The sequence below is a fragment of the Medicago sativa genome, chromosome 8, assembly GCF_051527215.1.
Source record: "Medicago sativa cultivar Bolivia chromosome 8, Bolivia_mono, whole genome shotgun sequence".
NCBI lineage: Eukaryota > Viridiplantae > Streptophyta > Magnoliopsida > Fabales > Fabaceae > Medicago > Medicago sativa.
Window position 1 is genome coordinate 71,431,049 of NC_140756.1, and position 26,578 is coordinate 71,457,626.

The window sequence follows — 26,578 nt, forward strand, 5'->3', positions numbered from 1 at the left end:
TTAATCTTTGTCATTGGTTCTTTCTTTATTTTTGTACTCTTTCTCCCTTGCCAAATTTTAATAAGACAAATGATAAGTTCTCTTGATTATTTTGGTTTGAGTTTTGGTTAGTAACATCCCCCGCAAGTGCCCTGCAATCATACTTCACCATATAAATACTTGTAAAGATACTTTTTTTTTCTTATAGGTTTCTCCTCTTGCGGTAATCGTATTTGAGACATTATCAGACATTAAATATAAACACTTGTCTTGACCAAAATTTGAATATTGATTCACTATATTTCGCCAGTTTATAACCCTTTTCACTAAACTCAACTCCTATGAGCATTTCTAGAGATTTAAAAAAAAAAACTAAACAAACCATATGTTAATAAATCTTATTCGGCATAAGATAGACACAAATAAGACTAAGTAAAATACAAAGAATAAGAAGGCATGCAAAAAAAAAAAAATGACAACAACTCAAAAGAGAACTCAAACACATCAACAAAAGAACAATTCCCTCCCCTAAAAAATTACAAAGATTAAATGATGATGCAATTACAAATTTCAAGACATTGTAACGAATTCATTCATCACTGAGATAAGTCGTAATTGAACCTTTTCACTTTAGATTTAAGACACCACCAAGATTAAATTTTAACTTGATCCAAAATAGAACTTAAATTGAATTCCTTCCGAGAAAAAGCAACATTATTGCAAAATTTTCAAATTGATCAAATGCAAGCTAACCAAATAGCGCGATACACATTTTTAATTTTTTATTTCGCTTGAAGAACTTGTAAGTAACCCTTTGAATTGAATGATATGACTTGATACATCATTAGCAAAAGCACAAGACAAACCTAACCAATTCCATATTGAATTCAACACTTGACTGAATGACAAGCAATCCAAGAAATTATGATTGAGACTTTTCCTTGTACTAAATCCACTTAGGTAACAAGAATCATTAAGAGTGATGATCCCTCGCCTTACTAAATTGTCCATAGTATGGAGACGATTACTCAATAACCTTCAAGAAAATAATGACACCTTCATTAGAACGATTTTCTTTCCATTTCAAAGTGTCAAGATTCATCCCCACGCCGTCATACATATGACTCATAAGCGTTATTGATGGTATAAACATCATTTTGATCAAATCTCCACTCCCACCTATCAGTTACATTATCCTGGAAAATAAAAGATATTCAATTCAGCACAAGAATCCATAACTAACTTTTCTTCGCAAGCAAAAAAAAAAACATACGCCTCCATCTCCATTCATCCCCACCAAACTCCCAACCCATTCGATACATATTAGTTACCGAAACAGTTTTCTCATTTGATAAAACAAAAAAAATTCTAGGATGACAACCAGCCACGCAAGAATCGATCAAAAAGAGTGTATCTTCCCCATTTTTAGAGATGTTTTAAGAACTAGTATAATAAAAAGTAACATAATCGTTAAATATAATTGAATGCATATATGCAAAAATTATTTGGATTAAGATACACTTTTTTTTTTTTGAAAGATTGGATTATCACGTTAAATTCATTATATTTACCATTTATATCATCATAATATATCTCCTACGAGTTATCTAATTATTTCAACAAACTTATCATGTGCTTTGAGTAACATGTTTGTCCAAAAATAGATATGCTTGTGGTTGGTTTTTCCGTGCAATGATGGTATGGGTTGTGTATTGTCCACACCACTTGTTTGTCATGGATCGGTTAATTCCACCATATCTAATTGTGCATTATATCTCTAGAATCATTCCTCATCTGAATCTCCCTTGACACTGACAATAAACAATTCTTCCTTTGATTTATTCGACATTGACGACGAGGCCAATAAAATTAAGATCAGATATAATTTTTTTTATGAAGTTTAATTATTGAAAACTTTCTCTTGATGATTTTATTTTTATGGTTAATTCTGTAATGAATTTAGAAGGCGGGTTTTAAAGAAAAATATATAATATTTGGCAATGTCCCCCAAATTTTCCAATTGGGCGTAGTTGTGGGATGAGGACTCAAATTTTTCTTACCTTTTTTTAGTATGAGTAATTGGCCAAAAACTAAGCATTGAGTAGAAAGTTAGGGCATCGCTCAATCTGTTTCCTATATGCATGTGATTTACGTAATTACGTGAATTTGTGTTGCTATGTGATTTTATGAGCATGTTTCGTGTTGTCTTGTTATGCTCTTGTTGTGATGATTTTCTAATTTTGTGTTGCTGTGGTGATTTCAATACATGTGTTATACGTGAATTTCATGTTTTACGAGTTGGCGTGTTGCAATGTTAGTACGAGTGATTATATGCATTATAATTTGATTGGTTACGAGTGGTTACCAAAGGTGGTGCATTGTAATTATATATGCATTGGTGATAATACCCTAACAAGAAATTCATGCTGGTATATGGTGGTGTCCGGGGGGACATTTTGCCCATGCGAGAGAGGTGATATTCTAGAATCATGTGCACTTACATAGTCTTTTTTGGTAGTGGCCGTTTGAACATCAGACCTAACATATATTATGCATTGTTCATACCAACTGAGTTAAACTCACGAGGACCACATACATATAGTCTAACAAATTAGATTTTGTGCATTTTTTTTTTTTGAAAATATGTTTTGTATTGTGTTCTGAGAAATGCTTATTTGAGTATCATGTATGCTTTTTTTGTTTTTTAAGAGAAGTAATCATGTATGTTGTTTACTATTTTTCTGATCGTATATATATGCATTCCTATTTGTTAATTGGAGATGTTCCTTGCACTTTTGGATTGAACGCCTCCCTCGTATTTTTTTTTTTTTGATCAAGTAGCCTAGTGGTTAGAGCTCACACAGTATCATGTATGCTTTTTTTGTTTTTTAAGAGAAGTAATCATGTATGTTGTTTACTATTTTTCTGATCGTATATATATGCATTCCTATTTGTTAATTGGAGATGTTCCTTGCACTTTTGGATTGAACGCCTCCCTCGTATTTTTTTTTTTTTGATCAAGTAGCCTAGTGGTTAGAGCTCACACAATTTAATTGTGGAGAAGTGGAGTGTCCAGGGTTTGAACCCCAGCTCCTGCATATAATATGCAATATCCCTACCAACTGAGCTAAGCTCACGGGGATTGAACGCCTCCCTCGTATTTTCTAACCGAAGAAATTGTGGATCATTCTAGTAGAAGAAGTTGTGAAATAACACAGTTTTTGATTTAGGCATTAAATTAATTTATTGTAATTGCAGCAACTCTGATTTATTCCTTTTGAAAAAATTTATTAAAAAGTTTATTATTTAGTTTTATAGTAAACGAGTAATTAGTTAATTCTATCCTCTTTTTTTTTTTTTTTTTTTGGGTAGTGAACAACCAAGTTAATTCTATCCTCTAAAAATATAATCCGCCTTTTTGCTTTTATAATTTCATTAGTTAATGTTCTAAAATTCGAAATGTTCGAGAAACTGAAAAAAAAAATTTGATTTTTTTAAAGGTGTAAGTGACAAACTTGAGATTTAGGGAATTTGTGGATGTAGAAGTAAAATTTGAGGGGTAGGAAAAAAAAGTTTTCATATTTTTATGGAGAACATCTTGTTCTAAGTCAACAGGCCTTATAATTTAAGGCCCATTATTTGTGTGTTTTGTGAAATATATGGGCCATTGCTTTTCCCACCCTATAAGTTTCTCGTGCGCCCTATTTGGATTCTAAAATCTGAAATATTCCAACGTGTTTTGGTGATTTTTATGCCGTTCGAATTTTATAATCCTAACAAAATATGGTGCGTGGGAAACTTATAGGATGAAAAAAAAAAGTCAATATATGGACCAACATTAAGAAATAAAATGAGAATTCCTTTTTCCAACTGATTTGTTTCCCGTGCTTCTTACTGAATTTTAGACTATATATTTTGAAAGCGTGAAACACGTTTAAAAACTCTTCATTTTTTTGAATTTTAGAATCCGGTAATAGGATGTGTGAGAAGGTTGGAAAGAAAAAAATTCTTAAATTCCCCCAAAAAAAAAACTTAAATAAAATAGAGGCAGCTACATCTATTTTATCATTATTCATTACCTTTATTTCTTTGCTTAAACTGCATCGAGGATCCCTTCTATTTAAGAATAAAAAGAAGAAGAAAGGCATAAATATTTTGTACCTAAAAGAGATAAAGATACATGGTTTTCATATTATTTTTTGTTAAATAAGAAAGTCTAAAGAAGTGAACAAATTGTAGGTTCGAATCCGTCCCAACACATTGAATATCTACATAAACATTATCTGAATTGTATTTATGAGACACGATTTTGTTAATTTTACTTGACAAATACTTATTTGAGAAGAATATATAGTCTTATTAGTTTTGGAAAAAAAAAATTTTTTAGTCAAGTAGTCTATCCTTCCTTTATTATAAAAGCTAGAGTTGTTTGGCAATCATGTTTGCCCTAATCCTCCCTACTTTGCCCTAATTCCCTAGCTTTTTTCCCTCCTAAACATCCTTTATTGCTCGAGTAATCTCATCCGTTCAAGCACTTGATCACATCCGATATAGAGTGATAGGAAGATATGCGTTTCAAGGTGAAATTTCCCTCGAATTTTACCACTAAAGTTAAATGTTCGTTCTTCACAGTGCATTGCAAAATCAAGTTTGTTGTCGAATTTACCCTCGAACTTTACCACTAGATTTAACCTTTTTCTATTTACATAAGATGAACAGAGTCCGTAAACTTTTAATGTGAATGAAAATTAAATTCTTTTTTGGTTGGATTTAATATTTTTTTGTTGTTGTTGAATCCAGCTTGCAGTTGTTTTCCCTTTTTTTGATACACTGTTTGACTTCTAGGATGTTGGAGAACTACAACCATTCTTCGTTGCTCAATATTTCTACGAGCTACTGGAGCAATGGCGCTTGCTAGATGGTGATGGAATACTCACAACGTCATGTTAAACAAATCAGTTAGTCGGCCGTTGTTGACAGATGGTTGGAGTGCATTGCGATTATTCAACGAATTTAGTGGAAGTAAGATTATTGCTTTCCAGTACCTTGGTGGAAGTAGATTTCAAATCTTTGTTTTTGCTCATAACATTACTCCAGCTGATTATCCACCTTACCATTCCATGAGTGCGGTAGCATCGTGTTATTGTACTTTTGAAATTCCTATCGCTGGATATGGATCGACGAAATCACCGAAGGTTGTTTGTTGTTTTTTTCATGCTATTCAATTAGAGGTTTATATATGCTATTTTAATACGGTATATTTTTGTATGTTATTCTGAATTTTTTGTTTTTTTTAGGAACTACCTGATACTTTTGGCAAATTCCTTAGAGTGAAACATCACGACTACGTCATGTTGTGCGCTCCATATGACTACGTCATTCCTGTGAGACTCAAATATATAGACGACCCCATACCAATTGTGATGTTTGGAAAAGGCTTGACAAGTTTTTGTGCTGCCAATGGTATTGAGGCCGGAGACGTGTTAATTTTCAAGTGCAAGTGTGTCATGGACAAAAAATATGTTATCGTATCCAAGCGTTGATAAAAGCATGACTGGAGTTTTTTTATTAATAATAGGTTAAGTTCTTTTATGAAAGAAAGAGTAATTTAGTTTTTATTTTCAACTGTTAAGAGCTTTGTATCAATAAAATCGATTTGAAATTTGACCGTCATCCATGTAACATTTCAACTGTTAAGAGCTTTGTATCAATAAAATCAATTAAATATTTATTGAATTTGTTAGTGATTTTTGATTCTGAATAATAGAAACTTATTGGTCATTAACGGTGTATAATGAAAAGTAATTTTGTATAATGCTACTTAACACTTATTAAAAACGAATTACAAGCTTTTAATGCAATTGAAAGCGAAATTACGCACTTTTAATGTCAATTGAGAACGTAGTTAATGACATGAAAACATAGTTAATGGCAATTGAAAACTTTTAAGGTGCATATTTCTAAATTGAAATTGCTTTTATTTTCTAAATTGAAAACTTTTAAGTCGCATAATTTCGTATAGGAAATTTTTTTAATTGTTTTTATGCATTATGCACTAATCACTCTACCAATTACTACCTATTAAAAGCAATTATGACGTACTTATTTCAAATATTAACACGTATCAAGGTTGATTCGATTTTGAATATTAATTATGATGTACTGTTAATGGCAATTAAGAGCGTAGTTAATGGCTTGAAAACGTCGTTAATGGCAATTGAAAACTTTTAAGTCGCATATTTTCGTATAAGAATTGCTTTTAATTTCTTTTATGCATTATGCACTAATCACTCTACCCATTACTACCTATTAAAAGCAATTAACTACGTACTTATTACAAAAATTAACATGTATGAAGGTTGATTCGATTTTGAATAGTAATTATTACGTACTGTTAATGGCAATTAAGAGCAAGGGAATTAACACGTATCAAGGGAATTAACTACGTACTTATTACAAAAATTAGCACGTATCAAGGTTGATTTGATTTTGAATAGTAATTATTACGTAATGTTGATGGCAATTAAGAGTGTATTTAATGGCTTGAAAACGTTGTTAATGAAAATTAAAAACTTTTAAGTCGCATATTTTCGTATAGGAATATTACTTTTCATTGCTTTTATGCATTATTCACTAATCACTCTACCAATTACTACCTATTAAAAGCAATTATCACGTACTTATTTCAAAAATTAAAACGTATCAAGGTTGATTCGATTTTGAATAGTAATTATGACGTAGTGTTAATGGCAATTAAGAACGTGGTTAGTGGCTTGAAAACGTCGTTAATGGCAATTAAAAACTTTTGATTAGTAATTATTACCAATGTAAGACTATGATCATTCACATTTGAAACTAACAAAGAGAATTGCCAATTACCTATTTAAATACCACTTAGTTGTGCTAATACAACCATTCTCGACTTTAAGCAAATTTAAGCAAATATAACTCTTTCTTGCACTTGCTAATATGGCAAACATTTTGACCCCCATTGTAACTGTGACAGGTGGAAGGAAGGATTTGAAGTTGATTGTCCGTGTGGCCCATATATGGTTGATCCGTGATAAGGAAAATTCAGACGATATCATCTTCATGAACATGATATTGGTTGATGAGAAGGTATATTATATAAATCGATTGTAAAAATAAATGATCTTTTTTTCAAGTTGCCACTACGATAACATACACTATGGTTTTTATTTGATGACATGTTATTTTTTGTTTAGCGAGGACGGATCCATGCCATTGTTCGTAAGTTCCTGGTGCCAACGATTCAAGGAATGGTCAAAGAAGGAGGAACATATAAGCTAGAGAATGTCATGGTAGGATTTAATGAGGGGCCTTACAAACTCATGCCACACAAGCACAAACTTAATATGGAATTGGTGTAAGGCTTGGATCAAGTTTCAAAGGAGTCAATTTTTGTTTGTTTTATTTGTAATGACTATTAACAAGAGTTACTTTAAGAGATGGGTTGAATACATAAAAAAAGAAAGATGGGTTGATGATAACCAATGATGAATGTGAAAATACTAATGTCACTTCAAATGTCGTTTTTATAGTATTTCGTAATGTATGATAACTAATGTAAAATGTACGGTTTTCAAACTATATTAATGTCAAGATGATATGATTAATGAAATACATTTTTATCATGTGAATATTTCATATTTTTTTTTATTATTATAATATAACTTATTCGTACATATTTTAGTCGGTAGGGGTCTAGTTATTATAAAAGTTAGACTTGGTTAGCAAACATGTTGCCATAATTTGCCCTAATCCCTAGCATTTTTCCCTCCTAAACATGTTAATCTAATCTCATCCGTTGATTCGATCTCTATTCTCAAACTCCTCATTTTCTCTCATATAACTTAGTTAATGCTAATTGAAAATGAATAACACGCTTTTAATGCAATTGAAAACGAATAACACACTTTTAATGGCAATTGAAAACGTAGTTAATGCCAATTCGATTAACAACCCCCTACAAACTTTTAAACCATATCCTCTCCTCATGTTAACTTGAGAAACTTTCAATATTAACGATTGCATACCAATTATTCTCTCCTACCATCATTTTTACATCAAAACAGTTTAGACTTAACAATGGAAAGTGATGCACTAACTCTCTTAGCATTGCACTGCTTGAAGGGTACAATGTTTCATCTTCTTTCTTGATCTCTTATGTGTTGTTTCGTTTACATTTTTCAGTCTGCGCTAATTTTTTTGAATCTTTGATATTTTTCAGCTCCATTAGATCCAAATCCTATGAGAGTAATTTTCAAATATGGTGGGAGAAGTATTTAACTGGTTTTGATGTCACTTCTGGATTTATGGTATTTTGTTTTTGTATTACATTGCTTTTTTTTTAGAACATTTCTATCACATGATATAAAAATTTGTTTTTAAAATTGTAATTTTTATGCAGATGCTTATTTACAAGGGCCTGTGTTATTTAACTATCGGGAAAAAGACCACTTCATTGACAATGATTGATGACTGTGGAAACAAGTGGAATTGTCTCACTATATTTGGATCCAGGCCACATCACCACATCAAGCTTGGTGGAGGATGGAAAAGAATGGTACAGACGCGCAGACTTGAGGAAGGTGTCATGGTTAATGTTGGGTTTCCACATGCTGACATGAACGACACCATCTACATTCAAGTCAAGCACCCAACTGTTGTGAGAGTTTGATGTCTGCAGTGCAATTGATGGAGTTCAATTTTTAGGGTTTATGTTTTTGGATCCATTTTGATGTTTTTGAATTATCTTTTCATTTTAATGAAATTTATGGTTTTAAAATGTTTCTTCGTTTGACTATTAATTTTAAATGCAATTTATGGATGATTGTTTACCACTAATTTGTATTGTACCCTAATCATTAATGGAAGGTTAATAAATGGTTTTAAAATGTTTCTTCGTTTGACTATTACATTTAATTGCAATTTATGAATAATTATTACCAGTAATTTGGATCCAACTAATCCTTTATGGAGCCAAAATAATGAACAAGGATATGTCATAGACTACCATAATAGGAGCCATAAAGACTCGATAATTCACAACTTACTTCATACCATTTTATTGATATGGATTCAAATTTTAATACATCACTTTTAGTTTTAACTAGCCTTCAGCAAAAAATATTGTATAAATCACGAAAATCATGCTATGAACGAAATTTCAAATAAGGATATCAAATGGTTAACAAAATATTGATAAATATATTTTTTGTTAATTTTTCTGTTTCAATTATTTACGGTGATATCACTTTTTTTTATTCTCTCCATTTGTCTATATGATGTAATTTTAAATCAAGCAGTGCAAGGTTATGTGCAAGAATGTATTTTTATTGAGTCGCGTTAATTTTGCAAAATAGGAGTATTGTTAGTATATACAAAGTCATCTCAATTAATGCATTTGGTGAAGAAAAAAGTAATGATATTTATGGAACTTAATAATATTTCATAAAGAATAAAAGGAAAAGGAAAATGTTAACCGGTGCCCCGGCACTGGTTAAGGAAGCAAATGTAGAAGCTTTTGCATTGAAAATTGTGTAATCAAGGCTTCAAAAGTTAAAAAAGTGTCTTTTTTTATTTAATTTTTCCTTTTTTAGATACCTTAACCAGTGCCCGACGGACACCGGTTAACACAACCCTTTAAATTACCACGTAGTTATTGCTAATCGAATGTTAAATTGACTGTCATCCATGTAACAAGTCAAATTTCAAATATTTATGAAACTTAATGATGTTTCATTGTGAATAAAAGAGACTTATTGCTCATACGAAATAGAAGAGGTTAGTAATGCTAATCGAATAAAAGAAAAAAGTAATGATATTTATGGAACTTAATGATATTTCATGAAGAATAAAAGAAAAATTACCACGTAGTTATTGCTAATCGAATTTGAAATTGTCATTCATCCATGTAACAAGTCAAATTTCAAATATTTATGAAACTTAATGATATTTCATTGTGAATAAAAGAAACTTATTGCTCATTATTTCGTAATGTATCTTGATGGTTAATGTTCAAACCTTTTTGTTATGTATGTTACCATTTCATTTTGTTGCTATTGTTGTCTTAGAAGGAAACATATTTTTAAATTGTTATAAATCTACTATTAACTATATATGTTTACATTTTTGCGACTGATTCGATTAACTTCTACGTGGTATGAGCACGGGTCGAAAGTCTAGTTAAATAGAATATGGGCGAAGTCATGGTCCATACCCCAACCCTTACCTACAACAACGTATCTCTCAAATGAGTTATTCTTATAGGAACCTAAAAAAGCTCTTTTGACGATGATGTAAGAATGAATATATGGGACAAAATTTATCAATTATATATAAAGAATGAAAACTTGACGACGTAAGAATGAAATTTGGGCAAAATTTATCAATTATATATAAAGAATGAAAACGAAAGAAAAACGTGAAATGTGCACCACTTTTTTTTTGCGATAATATCAAATAATTAGACATTTTTACTTGTCGTATTGATGTTGATTGTTGACAAAAATCATGCGAGAGTTTTGTTGTTTATCTTTTTTTGGTAGTGATTAATTTTTTTTGGTAGTGCTTTTGTTGTTTATCTATCTATTATTTACTCGTTTAATTCTATGTCATTTTTTCCCTTCTTTTTCATCCACTTAAGAGGATGCTTTTGGATGAGTTTCATTGCCTTGATGCAACATTATTTTATTTTTCATCTTGCAATGTTCATTTGGTTCAGATTGATGAATCAATTTTGATCAATAACATATTCAATTAATAATTTGGAAAAGTTTTATCTTATATCCCTATATATGTGCTTTCACGCCAACAAATCTTTAAATTTTTCATTTTTGTTTCCTTTTTTGCCATTTAACTTCTTGCGTCTTCTTTTTCACCTGCACTTTCAACATTTACGAGTCCAACATGAGTTCATCCCACACACATGACATTCTATGTACGTATGTATTTTTCGGAAAACTATAACTAATATTTCCGATATACAACTCATTTTCGAAAAACTAAAAAAACATTTTCGATTTGGTTGAAATTTATGGAAAACTCATATTTATTCATTTATATTTACTATCAATATTACTTACACATGAATAGAAGGCAAGCGGGCAACAAGTTGCGCCGCTAGACCTTTTTGGATGGTAAAACCAATCCTCGTAAACACAACATTCATGGACCTAGGAGACATAAGATAGCTATGCATAACCCTTTGGATTCTATGTAGAAGGTCAACAGACTCTGATGCTAGGAAGCCGAAAGTGTCAAAAGCAAATGGTATAAAAGCATGTTGATTGTCAGAACACGCTTTCTCATGTTTGGCCACTTTGCTTGACGCAGCTTTTAGGGCTGCCTGTCCTACCGTAAAAGCCCCGACCTCCAAAACAACAAGTGGTGAAACCCCAGTCAAATCCACACATGCATGTTTTCCTCTAACCCATCTGTACACCTAGGGATGGGAATAGGTCTAGCCGGCCTACAGGGGCCTATGGCCTAGCCTACGACAGGCCAGACTTTTTTCTTAAACAGAGAAGGCCTAAGCTTTTTTACAAGCCTATTTAGCTTAAAAGGTCAGGCTACGGGCCATTCAAAAAGCCTCTTAGGCCGGCCTATTTAAGTAAATATGAATAATATTATTTATTATTATATTATATTTTGTACTTTGAATTAAAATAAAAATTTGTTAACTTTTTCAGTAATTTAAGCTTATTAGTATACATTAATTTTTTGCATATTTAAATGTATTATTATAAACTAGAATTGAAATATGATACAATATATAGTCAAATTCCCTAAAAACTCATCTTGATTATCAAAAAAGAGTTTAATCTAATTGATATATTAGTTCGCTAGTCTATTTAAACTTAGATCACATTGCTTATTTAAAGATGTTAATATGAAATAGGCTTTTAAACAGGCTAGTAGGTCGTATCAGGCTTTCAGAAGGTCAGGCTCAGGCCCAAAAAGTAAGTCTATGACAGGCCGCAAGCCAAGCTTAGGCCTTTAAAAAAATTGGTAGGCCAGGCTCAGGCCTTGCAAAGCCTAGCTCGGCCTAGCCTATTCCCATCCCTACGTACACCATAACACCCGCAGGCCTAAGTGTCGATCTTCTATCTAGTGGGTCAGTCAGAAAGTTCACAGGCGCCTCCTTCTTCACTGATACTCCCGCCCGCCTGAATATATCAAAAAGTACATCCCTAACAAAGTCATGCCTGTACTTAAAACCGGTTATCATTTCTGAAAATAAAATCGGAAAACTATACAAAATTGTGTTGGAATTTTCACATTTCTTTAGTATGTTTTTCATTTTGTGGTAGCCTGTGTTGCACGGGTGCGGGTACGGTACCCGGTACGGGTACGGGTGCGGGTACGGGATACGGCATTTCTCAGAAAACAAAGGTACGGGTACGTTAGGATAAATACAAGGAGGGTTATATTTTTGCATGAGGGAAGGAAGGTTAGCAAGGAGAAATGAGAAGTGAGAACAAAAGCTAGTATAGAATACGATAAAGGAAGGATTGACTTTTATAGAATATGAAAAAGGAAGATAAGAAGATACAAGAAAAGGCTTGAGTGCTATACTTTTCTACTTCTGCAACTATTGGCAGACAAGAAAAAAGTAGCAGCAGTTCCAGAGTACCATACGAGTACCAGTACCCGCGGAGTACCCGGTACGGGTACGTTTTGCAAATTGGAGTACCCGTGCTTCAGAGGTGGTAGCCAAGGTTTTTCCTCAAGAGTTTGACCACCAAATAGTCTTTTCAAGGGTTGCGCATGTACTTAAAAATGTTTGGGTCAAGGAAAACTTTTGGGAGTAGCGTTTACCATTCTCATGTTCTAGTTGAACCAGGTATTTGGCTAATAGGTCTGTTTTTGCATGAGTTTGAGACTCCTCGTTGGATCTAAGGAGTTTGTCACGAAATAAAATCTTTTGTTATATGGATCAAGTACCAATTATACTCTCTCATTTGTTTGAATTTATTTTATTTGGCCGTAAAGAAAAAACTTAAATTGAAAATTAGGTTTTCAGTATCTTTAATAGTATTTATATATCACTTTTTATAGTGGACTATGTATATAGTACTTACGGGACACGGTTTTGCTAATTTTATTAGGCAGTACTCATTGGTTTGAGAAAAATAGTTTGACTAGTTTTGGTAAAAAAATGCTCTTTTTGATAATAGGTAAGAATGTGTGAGATAAAATTTTATCAATTATTATATATATGAATGAAAACGAAAGAAAAATGTGAAATGCATTTTCTTGCTTTAATAATGGTTTTTTGACTCGACTTGTCTAGCTCTTTTTTTTGTTTGTTTGTTGAGGGGACCCGACTTTTCTAGCTATAATGTTAAATAACTCAATTTGTTTTGTCAAGCATCTTATTGGTTAATGCAATATTTTTTTTTTGAGAGAATTAATACAATATTTCTATCAATTAATCTATTTTTTAGTGGTGGCCGGGATTCAAACCCCGAACCTTGCATATATTATGCATTGTCCATACCAACTGAACTAAGTTCACGAAGACTTCTATCAATTAATCTAAGCTAATGGGAGACCACAACTAAACTTTTTCACTGGTCGTATTAATGTTGACAAAACCATGTTACCCCTTCCTAAAAAAAAAAAAACCATATTACCCCACAATAATTAAGCATCATCATCTATTTTAAGGTACTACATATATTATTATTTCTTGCCCTCAAATTGAAAGGAACGTAAAAACTTCCTACGTATTTTTTGTCAAAAAACAAAATCCTACATATTTAAAAAAGGGGTTTATTATTTAGTTTTTTTAGAGAAAGAAGTTTCACATTCTCTCTAATTTCTTTCTTTTATCTTTTTTCATTCAAAGGATATGGGATAATGCATTATCACTTTTTTTTTTTTTTTGTGCTTTGTGATTTCACCGTCTTTATGTGACATTGATGTTTTCGTCGTCTTAGTACTATATTGTTTGATTTTCTATCTTGTTGAATATTTGTTTTGTTTGAATTGTAAGAATTAACTTCAATCAATTACATATTCAATCAATAATTTAGTCGTCAACGTTGCAGATCCGGGACATGAGTATTGTGATCGATATTGGTTTTATCACATTATTTGTAGACATTTTTTTTTCGTTTTATGTCATTAGCTCAGATGATGTAAGTTTTGTCGCAACATCATCCATTTTTATTTCTTGTATTTATATTCGTCCCACACTCTATCATTTAAGAACTTTTATATATTTTGTGGTGTTTAAGAAATTTTTTATGTCGATGAAATGTCATCTCTTTACTTCTTTGAAATCTTGAGGGACAAAGTTTAATTTACATATGAGATACTTGTAAATGGTCATTAGAGTCACTGTTATTAATAATTTGTTTAAAAAATAAGAATTTTTTATATGTACTTTTTTTGGATGGGAGAAGTTTTATATGCCTAAAAATGAATTTATTCTTTATATATAATTCTTTTTGGTAAATTACTTTGTTACTATATAATGTTGAAAACATGGGTAATCAACTAGTTTGCCCAAATAATTCGTAACAATACTTATCAAAACATGCAAGAGATCACATACAAAAAGTGAAAAAGGGAGCTACCAAAATTTGAATTGACCCTTCTTTGTCGAATCGTTATACCCTAATCATTGATAACGATCCAATTTAAACTACCTTAATTCCTTACATAATCACATTCAGTAGATCCTTCCAGAGTAAAGCAGCCTTTAACTCAACATTTTTTTTTACTAATTTCTTAATTGATACTGTTGATAATAGTGTGGATTTTCTTCTCAGTTGGTAGCGTCATCACCATGTGCAACTTAGAGCACCATTGCTACTTACAGTGTATCTTACATGAGTCAAAAGCTTACTAATCTTTATGTCAATACAGCCTAAAAAAATATGTACGAATTGTTATTTTAATAATGATGATTTGAAATCACCGACAGTTTATGATTAATAACTTTTCTATAAACAATTCATTTAAGTATTATTTTTTTGGTAAATAGTAAATATTTTTTATAAGCAAAGAAATAAATTATGCTCAGCAAATATATTTTATAAATACCATTTACACGACTCTCTTCTCATTCCAAAACTCGAGTCGTCGCTACTTTTCTTCTTTTCGATATACCGATTAAAGAACGACGATTTAGTATTAATTTCGACTTAAAATCACCCTTCCGAATTGTTTTACTTTCTTTTTTAGCATCGTCGACGTTGCAGATTTGAAGACTTGAGTATTCTGAAAACTTGAATATAGTCATATTTGTAAGCATAGATACTCTGCCGTTTTATGCTATTAACATAAATGTTGTGAGTTTTTTCGCAAATTCATCATTTTTTGTTTTTAATGACTTTGAATTTGTATTATATAAATGTAGTCTATCAATTTAAATGAATGAATATCGTTTATTTTTGTTAAAAATATATATTTTATAAGTATGAACGATTGTATAAACTAATTTTTTATTAATATTTAATGGAATTTTACTATTCGTCATATCATTCTTAAAATAAAATTGATGATATCTCTCTCGTCATATCATTCTTAAAAGGGTTAATTATGTTTCTAGTCCCTATAAAATAGCGACCTTGTAAGTTTAGTCCCTATTTAATTTTAATAGCATTTTTAGTCCCTAATTTTGTTTTTCTGCACTGAGTATTAGTCCCTACTCAATTCTGAAGGTGAGAAAAACACAAGAAGGGGGGTTGAATTGTGTTTTGAAAAATTCTTCGTTTCTCCTAAAACTGAACACACTGATCAGAAGCTACACGCAGCGGAATAAAACAGAGAGAGAGAAGAAGAACGACACAAAGCAATTATACTGGTTCCTTCCACAATCCGGAAGTAGTCCAGTCCCCCTTGCACTTCCAAGGAGATTTCACTAAGAGTAATATCTGATTACAATTGCTCAAGCACACAAGCAAGAGACTTCCTTTGCTCAAGCACACAAGCTAGAGACTTCCTTTGCTCAAGAACACAATCAAGAGACTTCCTGCTCAAGCACAACTGCAAGAGACTTCCTAATTAAACAAAATTACACAGAAAATTGTTTAGGTTGAACACTTGATATACAATAAGAGGTGCTCACAATACAAATCAGATACAGACTCAATGGACTTAAGAATTTCTAAGAAATGACTTTGAGACACAGAAATTCTAAGTGAATGCAGAACAATTTCAGCAGAGGTTTGGCACTTGTAAAAATGTTGAGAGTCTGTTGTTCAGCATTACCAAATCTCTAGGTCTTCACTCCTTTATATAGAGGTGTGAAAGAGACGTTGTGAAATTGCCAGCACACCAAAGAGCCGTTGTTGAAGCTTGATCTTTCACCTTTGATCTTTTGCCTGATTTGGTTGTTGTCCTATGAAGAACTAATTTGAAATCCATTCCTTATCCAAAGGAACATCTATGCAGGCGAAGCCGTATTCTGGAGTTGTTTTCTTGTCTTGTAGCGTGGACACAAAACAGAGTAGTGGAGAACGTGGTTGTACAATTCGTACAAATGTCAACGCTTTCGTCCAAATTGCAAGCACATGCCTTCAAACACCTTTGAAATGACCGTTGCAAAATTCCACTAATCCTTTGTTGCGTTTTCGAATCCAATAGACAGCTTTTGTAGTGATAATTCTTCAATTCTTGAATCTTTGCAAATCCAGTTGATATTCAACTTCTGGTGAAATGGCTTCTGATGAGGCAGCTTCTGCAGCTTCTGTTGATACAACTTCTGATGATATGACTTCTGCAGCTTCTGATGATACAGCTTCTGATGATATGACTTCTGGACCTCTTGTCTTCAGGAGCACTATTCTTACTTCAGAAGCGACTTAACTTCAGGAGCGCTTTTTCTCTTCAGTAGCAAGTTGCCTTCAGGAGCGTCCAAGCTTCAAATTTTGTTGTTTTCCTTTGCTCTTTATTTGCTCATTCAGAACCAATGATGATGTAACTTTTTAATTATGGTCCTGTATACTTGAACAAATATTAGCTAGTCCAATTTACAATTTTTAATACCTTGTTATCATCAAAACTCTTTAAGGTTCATTGTTAAACACATTTTGTTCCAACAAATTCAAATTTGTTTAATTTATGCTTAAACTCTTAAATTTTTGAACAATTTTTTGCAGACATGTTTAGAACATTACTAAAAGTTCGTCCGCAAAAAATTATTGCAAAATTTGATTTCTACATCCAGATTTTATTACTTTTTATCTTTAACTTTTGTTGTTTTAAAAAATTCATATTTAATTCATTTCATGTCAGAAAATTCTAAATTTTAGTAAACGAACCTTTCATAGTGTTCTAATCTTGTCTCAAAAAAATCGTTCAAAAATTTAAGAGTTTAAGGATAATTAATCAAACTTTGTTTTAGCAGGGACTAAAATTATAAGTAAATTTTTTTTTATAGGGACTAAAAATGCTATTAAAATTAAGTAGGGACTAAACTTACAAGGTCGCTATTTTATAGGGACTAGAAACATAATTAACCCTTCTTAAAATAAAATTGATGATATCTCTCTCTCTCTCTCTCTCTCTCTCTCTCTTTCTCTCTCTCTCTCTCTCTCTCTCTCTCTCTCTCTCTCCCCTCTTTTCTAAACCCTAGTCGTCACCATTTTTCTTGTTCTTGATCCATCGAAGATGTTGATTTATGGTCAATTTTGACCTAAAATTAACCCTCCAAATTGTTTTTCTTTCTTTTTTAGTTAAATAAGTGGTTTTCATATATTTTCAGTCTTCTTTCGTTTGATTTTGCAATTTCGTCGTCTTTGTACGACTAAATTTGTTTTAATTTTTTGTATTTGTGCGGTGTGTTTTAACTCATCGTCTTAGTGTATTGATTATTTGATTCATATTGAAAGATTAGGTTTGATCAAGTGCAGATCTAATCAATGACTTTTGCATCATTAACATTGCAAATCCGAAGACATGATAATTTCAAAGACTTGAATATAATCATATTATTTTGCATATACAATCTACTGTTTTATGCTATTAACATGAAAGTTTTTTTTTTGAAGAAGCTAAATTAGCTCACCTAAATTGACACCAGAGAGAATCGAACCTGAGACCTCGAGGAGGAGTACACTCCCGGATCCCAAACAAATACCACTAGACCAACTCAAGTGGGTTTAACATGAATGTTAATGTGACTTTGAATTTATATTAAATCATTCTATCATTTTAAATGAACGAATGTCGTTTATTTTTATAAAAAAATTGATTATATATGAAATAGAATAGTATACACATTCTCTTTCTTTTTTTTTTTTTGCTGTAAAAAAAGATTATTGTCACTTCTTATTTAGGTAACCCCAATCAGAACAGTACTTGGAGGCCTATTTCCGTTGCCAATATGGATCTTGGATTTCAAATTAATGAAAATCCAATAACATAGATCATTGACACTACAAAATAAAAAATTAAAAAAATTCAAATTTTAAAAAAGTCATGTGAATAACTATATAATTCTATATATCTTTAATATTTAGTATTGAGTACTGGTATCTCACACACACAGAGATATTCTTAAAATTTTAGTATATTCTAAAATACTATCCATTTATCTTTTTTATTATTATAAAATTCATCATGTTGATAAAAATTGTAAGATAAGCAAATATTAAACTCTAGGAGGTTCATATTAAACGAACTCAAGTATTAAACTACTTTTTTTTAAGGATGAATGTGGAAAATATTTTATTATCCTATAATTGATTTTTAATCCAGCCTTTATCTTAGATAAGCATTTTACAAAACAAACATGATAAGATAGAGTGGTCGGATTGATTTATCCGATTCTTGATTCTTCAATCATTAGATTAAGATATGATATACTTGCTTATCATATTTTGTCTCTCTTATCATAACCAATGAGCTTCGGTACTCTTTAATTTCATGAAAAAGAAAACCATAATATTCATATTTTTTAGTTTAATATTCTATCTATATATATTTTTAGTTTAATATTCACCTCGGCATATATATCTAGACTTTTTTACAGATGATTAAATATTGATATTGATTATTGATTATTTAGACATTCAAACAAATATTGATTATTCAAATACTAACCCAAACCCATTTAATAAATAAAAATCGTACACGTATCTATAGATAAATTTAGAAAGAAAAAAAATTAATCCATTTGAATATGGATTCCAATAGTCTCCCCTACACATTATTTGGATGGAAGCAACCCCACACAACGATTAAAGTAAGACTTGTTCAGCTACACATCTATCCAATTGAAATGCAACAATCACATTATTATTTTTGGTACTGCACAATTAAATTATTGGGTTGCTCTTTTCTATATAAGCCAAGGGTTATTGTCTTTTATCTCATCACATATGAGGATTCTTATGGCAAAGGAACAGCCTAATATATATTATAATACTATATTAAGTATCAAATAACACTTACTTAGTATAAAATATTATGGTGCCCAGCTGTATAGAATCGACCATCGTCACATGAATAGGTCAAACTCTAGTTTACTTTCAAATAAGTTTATATCATACATAAGAAAGACTCAAATTTGTTTACTCTTCCTTGATATATACGTGTACTGATTCCCTTCAAGGTTTTAACGTGTGCATTGCAATCTTTGATATTATAATAACTTGTCAATTTAGTCCATAAGTAGTCCATAGCATATATGAAATCCATCAATTTAGTTTTAAAGTATGTAAAAATTTGTCAATTTAATATTTATTGTATCTTAACGGTAAAGACTAAATTGAAGATTCTTTAGGGGTAAATTGAAGAATTTTATATATTTTAGGGGCTGTTTAGTATATATATATATGGTATGGAGCCTAAATTGAAGAGGAAATGATAGTTCAAGAAAATAAATTGATAATTTATTCTTGATATTATAGAGAATTGTAGTCAAATAAAATTTATGCACTCTCGGTTATAACACATTGTAGTTGCGAGCGGTTATATTATACACTTTTACTTTTTTTTTTACGGACTTAGATTCTCTTCCATAAAATTTATCTACATCCCTCTACCACATCTCTCTCTCCCTCCCTCTCTCTAATTCACATTTATTTTGTTTGAGATGGATGCATGTTGGAGGGGATCTAAATCCGTTTTTTGTAGTGTCACCTATGTTTTGGAGTGGAGTAAAAAGCTTGTTTTTCATTTTTAAATTAAAGCTATAAGTAAAGAGTTTTTTTTTTTTTTTTTAGGGAAAGTAAAGAGTTTTTTTTTTTTTAAATCTCAAATATATTTATTAAAATATAGACTCCCCCCTTCAAATATAGACTCTCCCCTCCAAAGTCCTCCCAATGAAACCCTTTGTTTGGGAAGTGGGAAATATAGGAAAAAAATGAAGAAATTTTTCACATTTTTTAAAAGAGTATTTTTTTTAGTGAATGATAAATTAAGTTTATGATTAAAATATTTTTCAATTTTAAGAATATTATAACAATATAGATTGAATATGAAGAATAATTATAAACCTTCCAAAAACTCATTCAATACAACTTTTATGTTCCTCTAAATTAGGAGAATTTTGTATCATGAAAATAATGAACCCTCAAAGTCTTCCTTTCTCAAAGTCTTCTATTTCTTCCACTTACTCATTCATTTTTTTTCAAAACACTCTTTCATTCCTCTCCGAGCTCGCAAACAAAGTTTTGATCCTTCTAAAGTTCAATTATTTCTGATTAGTTATGGAAACTATGAGCCACATATGATTAAACCGCGTGCAATATATTAGAAGAACAACTTAATTTACAAGAAAAGCAGTACACTACAGGGGCCCAGTTGAATGTAAGTAACCTTAATTTGAACACTAGTCCAAATTCTAAAGTGCTGAATTTGGAGCAGCCCCTATAACCTAACTTACCCTATTTTTGAAATTTTTTTTTTCCTGCCCCTATGACCAAAAAAAATGATACATCTGCCCCTAGTTGAAAATTATTATCGTAAATGTCCTTGTTCTTCATTTGAAATGGCGAGCATGTCATTTTTTTCAAACTCCCTCTGCAAGCTTGCAGCTTTTTCCTGTACAATGAATTATTTAAAGTTTTCTCTTGTTCTTGCTTTCAAACGGCGAGCACGCAAATTTTTTTTTTTCCATGCTCCACAAATGATTTGGCGAGCATGCCATGGTTGCTTTTTTTTTAATATTTTTATTAATTTCAATTCTATCTTAAATTTAACAATAATAATTGCAATCTTTTCATATTAACACCATGCAGGTCGCCTAAATGAGTAAATGACGTTACTGTCTACTAACTATCAATCTCTTACGACTATAAGTCTATAACCAAATTAAAGTTGATGACTATATAATTAAAAATATAATTTTAGTTCACTGCAGTTTAAAGGATTTGTGATATGGACAAGCAAGAAATAATATTTTATTGCATGAAAGGACAAGCAAGAAAAAATACTCAAAAAAAAAATTATTGCATGCTCGCCATTTCAAAGGGCAAGCAAAAAAAAAATATTAAAAAAAAGCAACCATGGCATGCTCGCCAAATCATTTGTGGAGCATGGAAAAAAAAAAATTTGCATGCTCGCCGTTTGAAAGGAAGAACGAGAGAAAACTTTAAATAATTCATTGTACAGGAAAAAGCTGCAAGCTTGTAGAGGGAGTTTGAAAAAAATGACATGCTCGCCATTTCAAATGAAGAACAAGGGCATTTACGATAATAATTTTCAACTAGGGGCAGATGTATCATTTTTTTTGGTCATAGGGGCAGAAAAAAAAAAATTTCCCCTATTTTTACCTCAATCAAAAAATTTCCCAACTTGCACAAAAAGCAGTATATAGAAGTTGGAAATGTATAATTCAAGTAAGGCTCCTTCCCCGGCTCTCACTCGAATATTTCTTGACTTGACAAAGCTCAAATTAACCAAGGCGGCCATAGACATATCATATACCCTACAATTTGTCCATTTCGTAACCAACCATTTTTACTAGTACTATTATTCAATTATTTAAAGAATAATTACTTTTTTGCTGTAAAAGTCATTTTCAAAAAAAAATTAAAGTTTTTTCAAGACAACTGGCTCGTGGGACGTGACCACAACAACTTCATATCTCTTATATAAATACCCCCTCATCACATTTTTGAACTTACCAAGCATATTTGAAACCAAATATCTATTCATATATTCTAGTACCCTTTTCCAAATGGGTCGTTATAATGTTATACTAGTGTGGTCACTGGCATTAACGTTGTGTCTTATTCCATATACAACTTTTGCTCAACTTAGTCCAAACCATTATGCTAACATTTGTCCTAATGTTCAAAGCATTGTTAGATCAGCAGTTCAAAAGAAATTTCAACAAACATTTGTTACTGTTCCTGCTACCCTTCGTCTCTTCTTTCACGATTGTTTTGTTCAGGTATTTTTTTTTAATTAATTAGTTGCACCACTTTGATTAATATATTAATATTACTATAGTGTATTAAAATTTTTGATTTGTGATATGATTATTATTTTGTTATAGGGTTGTGATGCTTCAGTTTTGGTGGCATCAAGTGGAAATAACAAAGCTGAGAAGGATCATCCTGAAAATTTGTCATTGGCTGGTGATGGTTTTGACACAGTGATTAAAGCAAAAGCTGCATTAGATGCTGTTCCACAGTGCAGAAACAAAGTTTCTTGTGCTGATATTCTTGCTTTGGCAACTAGAGATGTTATTAATTTGGTTTGTTCTTCAACTACTACTCATTAATTTCTCTTTGAAACAGTTTATATTGTACACTAATTAGGTGACTTTCACTTTCATATCTTAGAGATTTTAATGTTGATTTCTGTTGAAAACATGTTTTAATCTTGTTTCTAATATAATAATGTCTAGCATCATCTCATTTTAAAAAATTTAACGTTACAATCATGAAAAAAGTTGAAAATAGTTTATAAATAGTGGTATTTTTCATGGCAATGATATAAATTCTGTTTAAGAAAAAAATTTATGAATTTTTTTACGTAACGGTTTTCAACTTTTATATTATTTTTGTTTCTCTATGCGGTTCCAACACCACACATATTTGAATTGTATTGTTCATATGTGTCAAATACGATGTCCGAGTTTTGTGCACTCAAATAATGTGTACAATTGCTTATGACACGTGATATGATATCAAAATCTATATATCGATAAGAAAAATATCTTTGATTTATCATTGTCAATTGTGTACACCACAGGCTGGTGGTCCATCCTATACAGTAGAATTGGGAAGATTTGATGGTCTAGTTTCAAGATCTTCAGATGTAAATGGAAGGCTCCCTCAGCCAAGTTTCAATTTGAATCAGCTGAATACTCTCTTTGCAAACAATGGACTCACTCAAACAGACATGATTGCCCTATCAGGTAATTGTCGAAGGCCACCATTTTAATTAAATGGGTCCCATTATCATATTTGTACTATGTGTCAAGATCCAAGAAAGTTTTTAAATGGCGGTAAAAATAAATAGTTTTGAAAAACCTTGACAAAAAAGATAGTGTTATTTTTTTTAGGAGAAAACGAGAGTTCTAACTTCTAAGTACATAATTAAATTGAAAAGATGACGTATCACATAAGCAAGAGATTCCTCTTTGACAAATGATCAGTTAAGTTTAGATAAAATAAAAAACAAAAGGACCACTTAAGAATATTTTGGTTACCAGAACTTTTTTTTTGTATAATTTTAAGGAAATTAAATTTTTAATATTTTGACATAGAACTTTTTTTTTGTATAATTTTAAGGAAATTAAATTTTTAATATTTTGACATATTGACTAATGCATATACAAATAATTATCATTGGTCAGTTGTGATTACTTAATTTAATGTGGTCACTAGAAATTATTGAGTGGTCACTACAAATTATTGAGTTTACTTTTATAGTTTAATTTTCGTATAGTCTCAATTTTTTAATTTTTGCTTTGGAGTTCGATATTGTGTGGATATTTAGATAAATGTTAGTTTCATTATTTATATCAAATGTCAACTTAATTAAATGATGCTTGAAGAAAAAAAACTTAATTAAATGATGTCATAATCTTGTTTGGTTTTACGTCTCTTTCTACTCTTTACACCTTTGAATATAAGTATAATTTTTTTTACAACAATAATACACTAAAAGCAAATTATAATTTTAATATACATAATCATGGTAGATAGGTTTTACATAATTAATAACAAATTATTTTAAATTTAATTATGTCAACAGACTCATCAAATATCAAATAGTGAATCAATTTTATTTTATTTTTGTTGACAAAAGTGACTCAAAATTAAATTTATGTATATGAATTATTTAATTATTTACTTGTTGAATTAAATTTATGTATATGAATTATTTAATTTTTTACTCGTTGAATCTCAATAAAACATGTTGTATAATTTTATTTTATTTTCAGAAAAAAATGTTCTCTAGGAGTGAATTATTCATAGACACTAGCTTGAACTGTTTAAAAAATTATTGATAGACTCCATCTTTCAAATAATTCATGTATTAAATTAAATATAATAAAACCACAATCATTTGTCAATTTTAATCGAAATCTTATCAAATAATTTATGTCTATTATTAGTTTGGTGTACAAAATAAAATAAGTAAATATTTTTTTTTAAATATCTCAAAAGCTATTATAGTAAGAGCATCCAATCCAAATCTCTAAAATAACATTAAGAAAAGAATCTAATCTTGAAGCAAAAGCCAACAAGTAAACAAAACAACAAAACTGAACCAGACAGTTCATACTTTTGTAGTATTCACATTTTGTTCCCTCTATGAATGTGCTTATTTTCTTTTTCATATTTTACAGGTGCACACACTCTTGGATTCTCTCACTGTGACAGATTCTCCAATAGAATTCAAAGTCCAGTGGACCCAACATTGAACAAACAATACGCTGCCCAGTTGCAACAAATGTGCCCTAGGAATGTTGATCCAAGAATAGCCATCAACATGGACCCAACAACCCCTCGAACATTTGACAATGTTTACTACAAAAATCTTCAACAAGGAAAAGGTTTATTTACTTCTGATCAAATCCTCTTCACTGATACAAGATCTAGGAACACTGTTAACTCTTTTGCAACTAATGGTAACGTTTTCAATGCCAATTTCATCACTGCCATGACCAAATTGGGTCGTATCGGAGTTAAAACTGCAAGAAATGGGAAAATTCGTACCGATTGTTCTGTGCTTTAATCAAGTGTATAATGTAAGCTGGGGAATTCACAAAGGGTGACTATAGATTATTTGTTAATTATTGTTAATAAATTTGTTTGCCAACAAATTAAGAGTGGTTTGGAGGTTGGAAAAAGAAAGGAAAGGGGAGAGAAAAAGTTGAGTTTTTCATTGATGTAATGTAAGTTCCAAATTATTCAGTGTCCCCTATATTTATGAACTTTGAACTGTTTATTGAAAATGAATTTAAGAGTGCTGCAAAAATGTTTATGGTTTGTTTTTTAATACTGTATTGGATATGAACTTATATAATATTGAGCATTTTACTTCATTGCATTAATTAAGGATTAAAATAGACTAGACAATTAGTTTGAGATAGAAGTTATGTGTTAATGAAGTTTGACTCAGTTCCTGAGAATTGACTCACCACAAAATCGTAAGTTCAACTCTCTTTAGATATGAACTTCCATTAGTGATCAATGAATCTTTATGACTACATTAACTTTAGTGAGCCTCTAAAGCTCAACTCACTTAAACATTTTTTTTTCTACAAAAGAAATGAGTGATATGTCATAGTTTTTTTATGGAGTGATATGTCATAGTTAAATATAAAAACACTCCTCCTAGCTCCTCGTCCTCTTATTTAGGCATATGCAATCCCTTTTTATTTATTAAAAAAACTTTTTTTTTTTGAAAAAAAAACCTTTTATGTAACCTTCATTAGTGTAACCTTCATAATATAAAGGACTACATTTAAATGAAAATAAAATATCATCGATAAATTATAACCCTTTAAAATTAAGTGACCAATTTAAAACTACAAAGTAAAATAAAAATAAAAATAAAAACAAATCGGGCTTTACAATGTGAAATTCTGACACATTCTTTAAAAAAAAAAAGGTGAAATTGTGACGCATGGTTTCAATCTACTGCATGCATCATTGGAACATATATAAAGTGCATTATATTGACCACTTTGTGTCTTTAGAAGTTTAGATGCAACTTGTGGTTTACATGATGACATGACTGCACCTTATTGGATTAAATGACCTCTATTATGCTAGCTACATCTAGTATATTAAGTCCCTCAAAAAAAAAAATTAGTATATTAAGGAAGATCAACTTTCAGTAACTGATTTGTTCAGTTGTAGAACACACATCTAAACAAATAAAATAATACTTCTCATTTTTTACATGCCTTTGTAACTGTCTGAATTTGTAGGTGTCTTTGCTTGTTTCTTTGTGGGAGCACCTTTCATAATAACAACTCAAGTCTACTTTACAATATACTACATAACAGTTTATAAAAGACATGAAGTGGTCAATGCATTGCCTTGAGTTCTAAGTCCCAAATTCTCCTTGCGTATAGAAAGCATTGTGATTCCAACCTACATTAAGAATACACTATCAAAGAGTTTTATAGGCCAAATTTTATAGA

The 26,578-nt window shown here is 30.8% G+C and overlaps 2 protein-coding genes across 2 annotated transcripts; both read left to right on the forward strand.

Moving 5' to 3' along the window:
• The first annotated feature begins 4,922 nt into the window (after positions 1 to 4,922).
• On the forward strand, positions 4,923 to 5,522 carry LOC146901154 (uncharacterized). Its single transcript, XM_085739027.1, has 2 exons — positions 4,923 to 5,174; positions 5,277 to 5,522. Exons 1-2 carry the CDS (start codon positions 4,923 to 4,925, stop codon positions 5,520 to 5,522), a joined length of 498 nt encoding a protein of 165 aa, XP_085595153.1.
• A 16,567-nt stretch (positions 5,523 to 22,089) lies between these two features.
• Positions 22,090 to 25,425, forward strand: LOC146901155 (peroxidase 73-like). The gene is made up of 4 exons (XM_085734109.1): positions 22,090 to 22,360; positions 22,466 to 22,666; positions 23,167 to 23,332; positions 24,773 to 25,425. The coding sequence occupies exons 1-4, from the start codon at positions 22,145 to 22,147 to the stop codon at positions 25,159 to 25,161; spliced, it is 972 nt and encodes a 323-aa protein (XP_085590235.1). The 5' UTR covers positions 22,090 to 22,144; the 3' UTR covers positions 25,162 to 25,425.
• Positions 25,426 to 26,578: the final 1,153 nt, after the last annotated feature.

Excerpts from the sequence above, each read along its gene's own strand:
- LOC146901154 (XM_085739027.1), top strand. The coding sequence starts at position 4,923 with ATGTTAAACAAATCAGTTAGTCGGCCGTTGTTGACAGATGGTTGGAGT. Across the intron at positions 5,175-5,276 it reads GATCGACGAAATCACCGAAG|GAACTACCTGATACTTTTGG; the intron begins GTTGTTTGTTGT and ends TGTTTTTTTTAG.
- LOC146901155 (XM_085734109.1), top strand. The coding sequence starts at position 22,145 with ATGGGTCGTTATAATGTTATACTAGTGTGGTCACTGGCATTAACGTTG. Across the intron at positions 22,667-23,166 it reads CTAGAGATGTTATTAATTTG|GCTGGTGGTCCATCCTATAC; the intron begins GTTTGTTCTTCA and ends TGTACACCACAG. Across the intron at positions 23,333-24,772 it reads AGACATGATTGCCCTATCAG|GTGCACACACTCTTGGATTC; the intron begins GTAATTGTCGAA and ends CATATTTTACAG.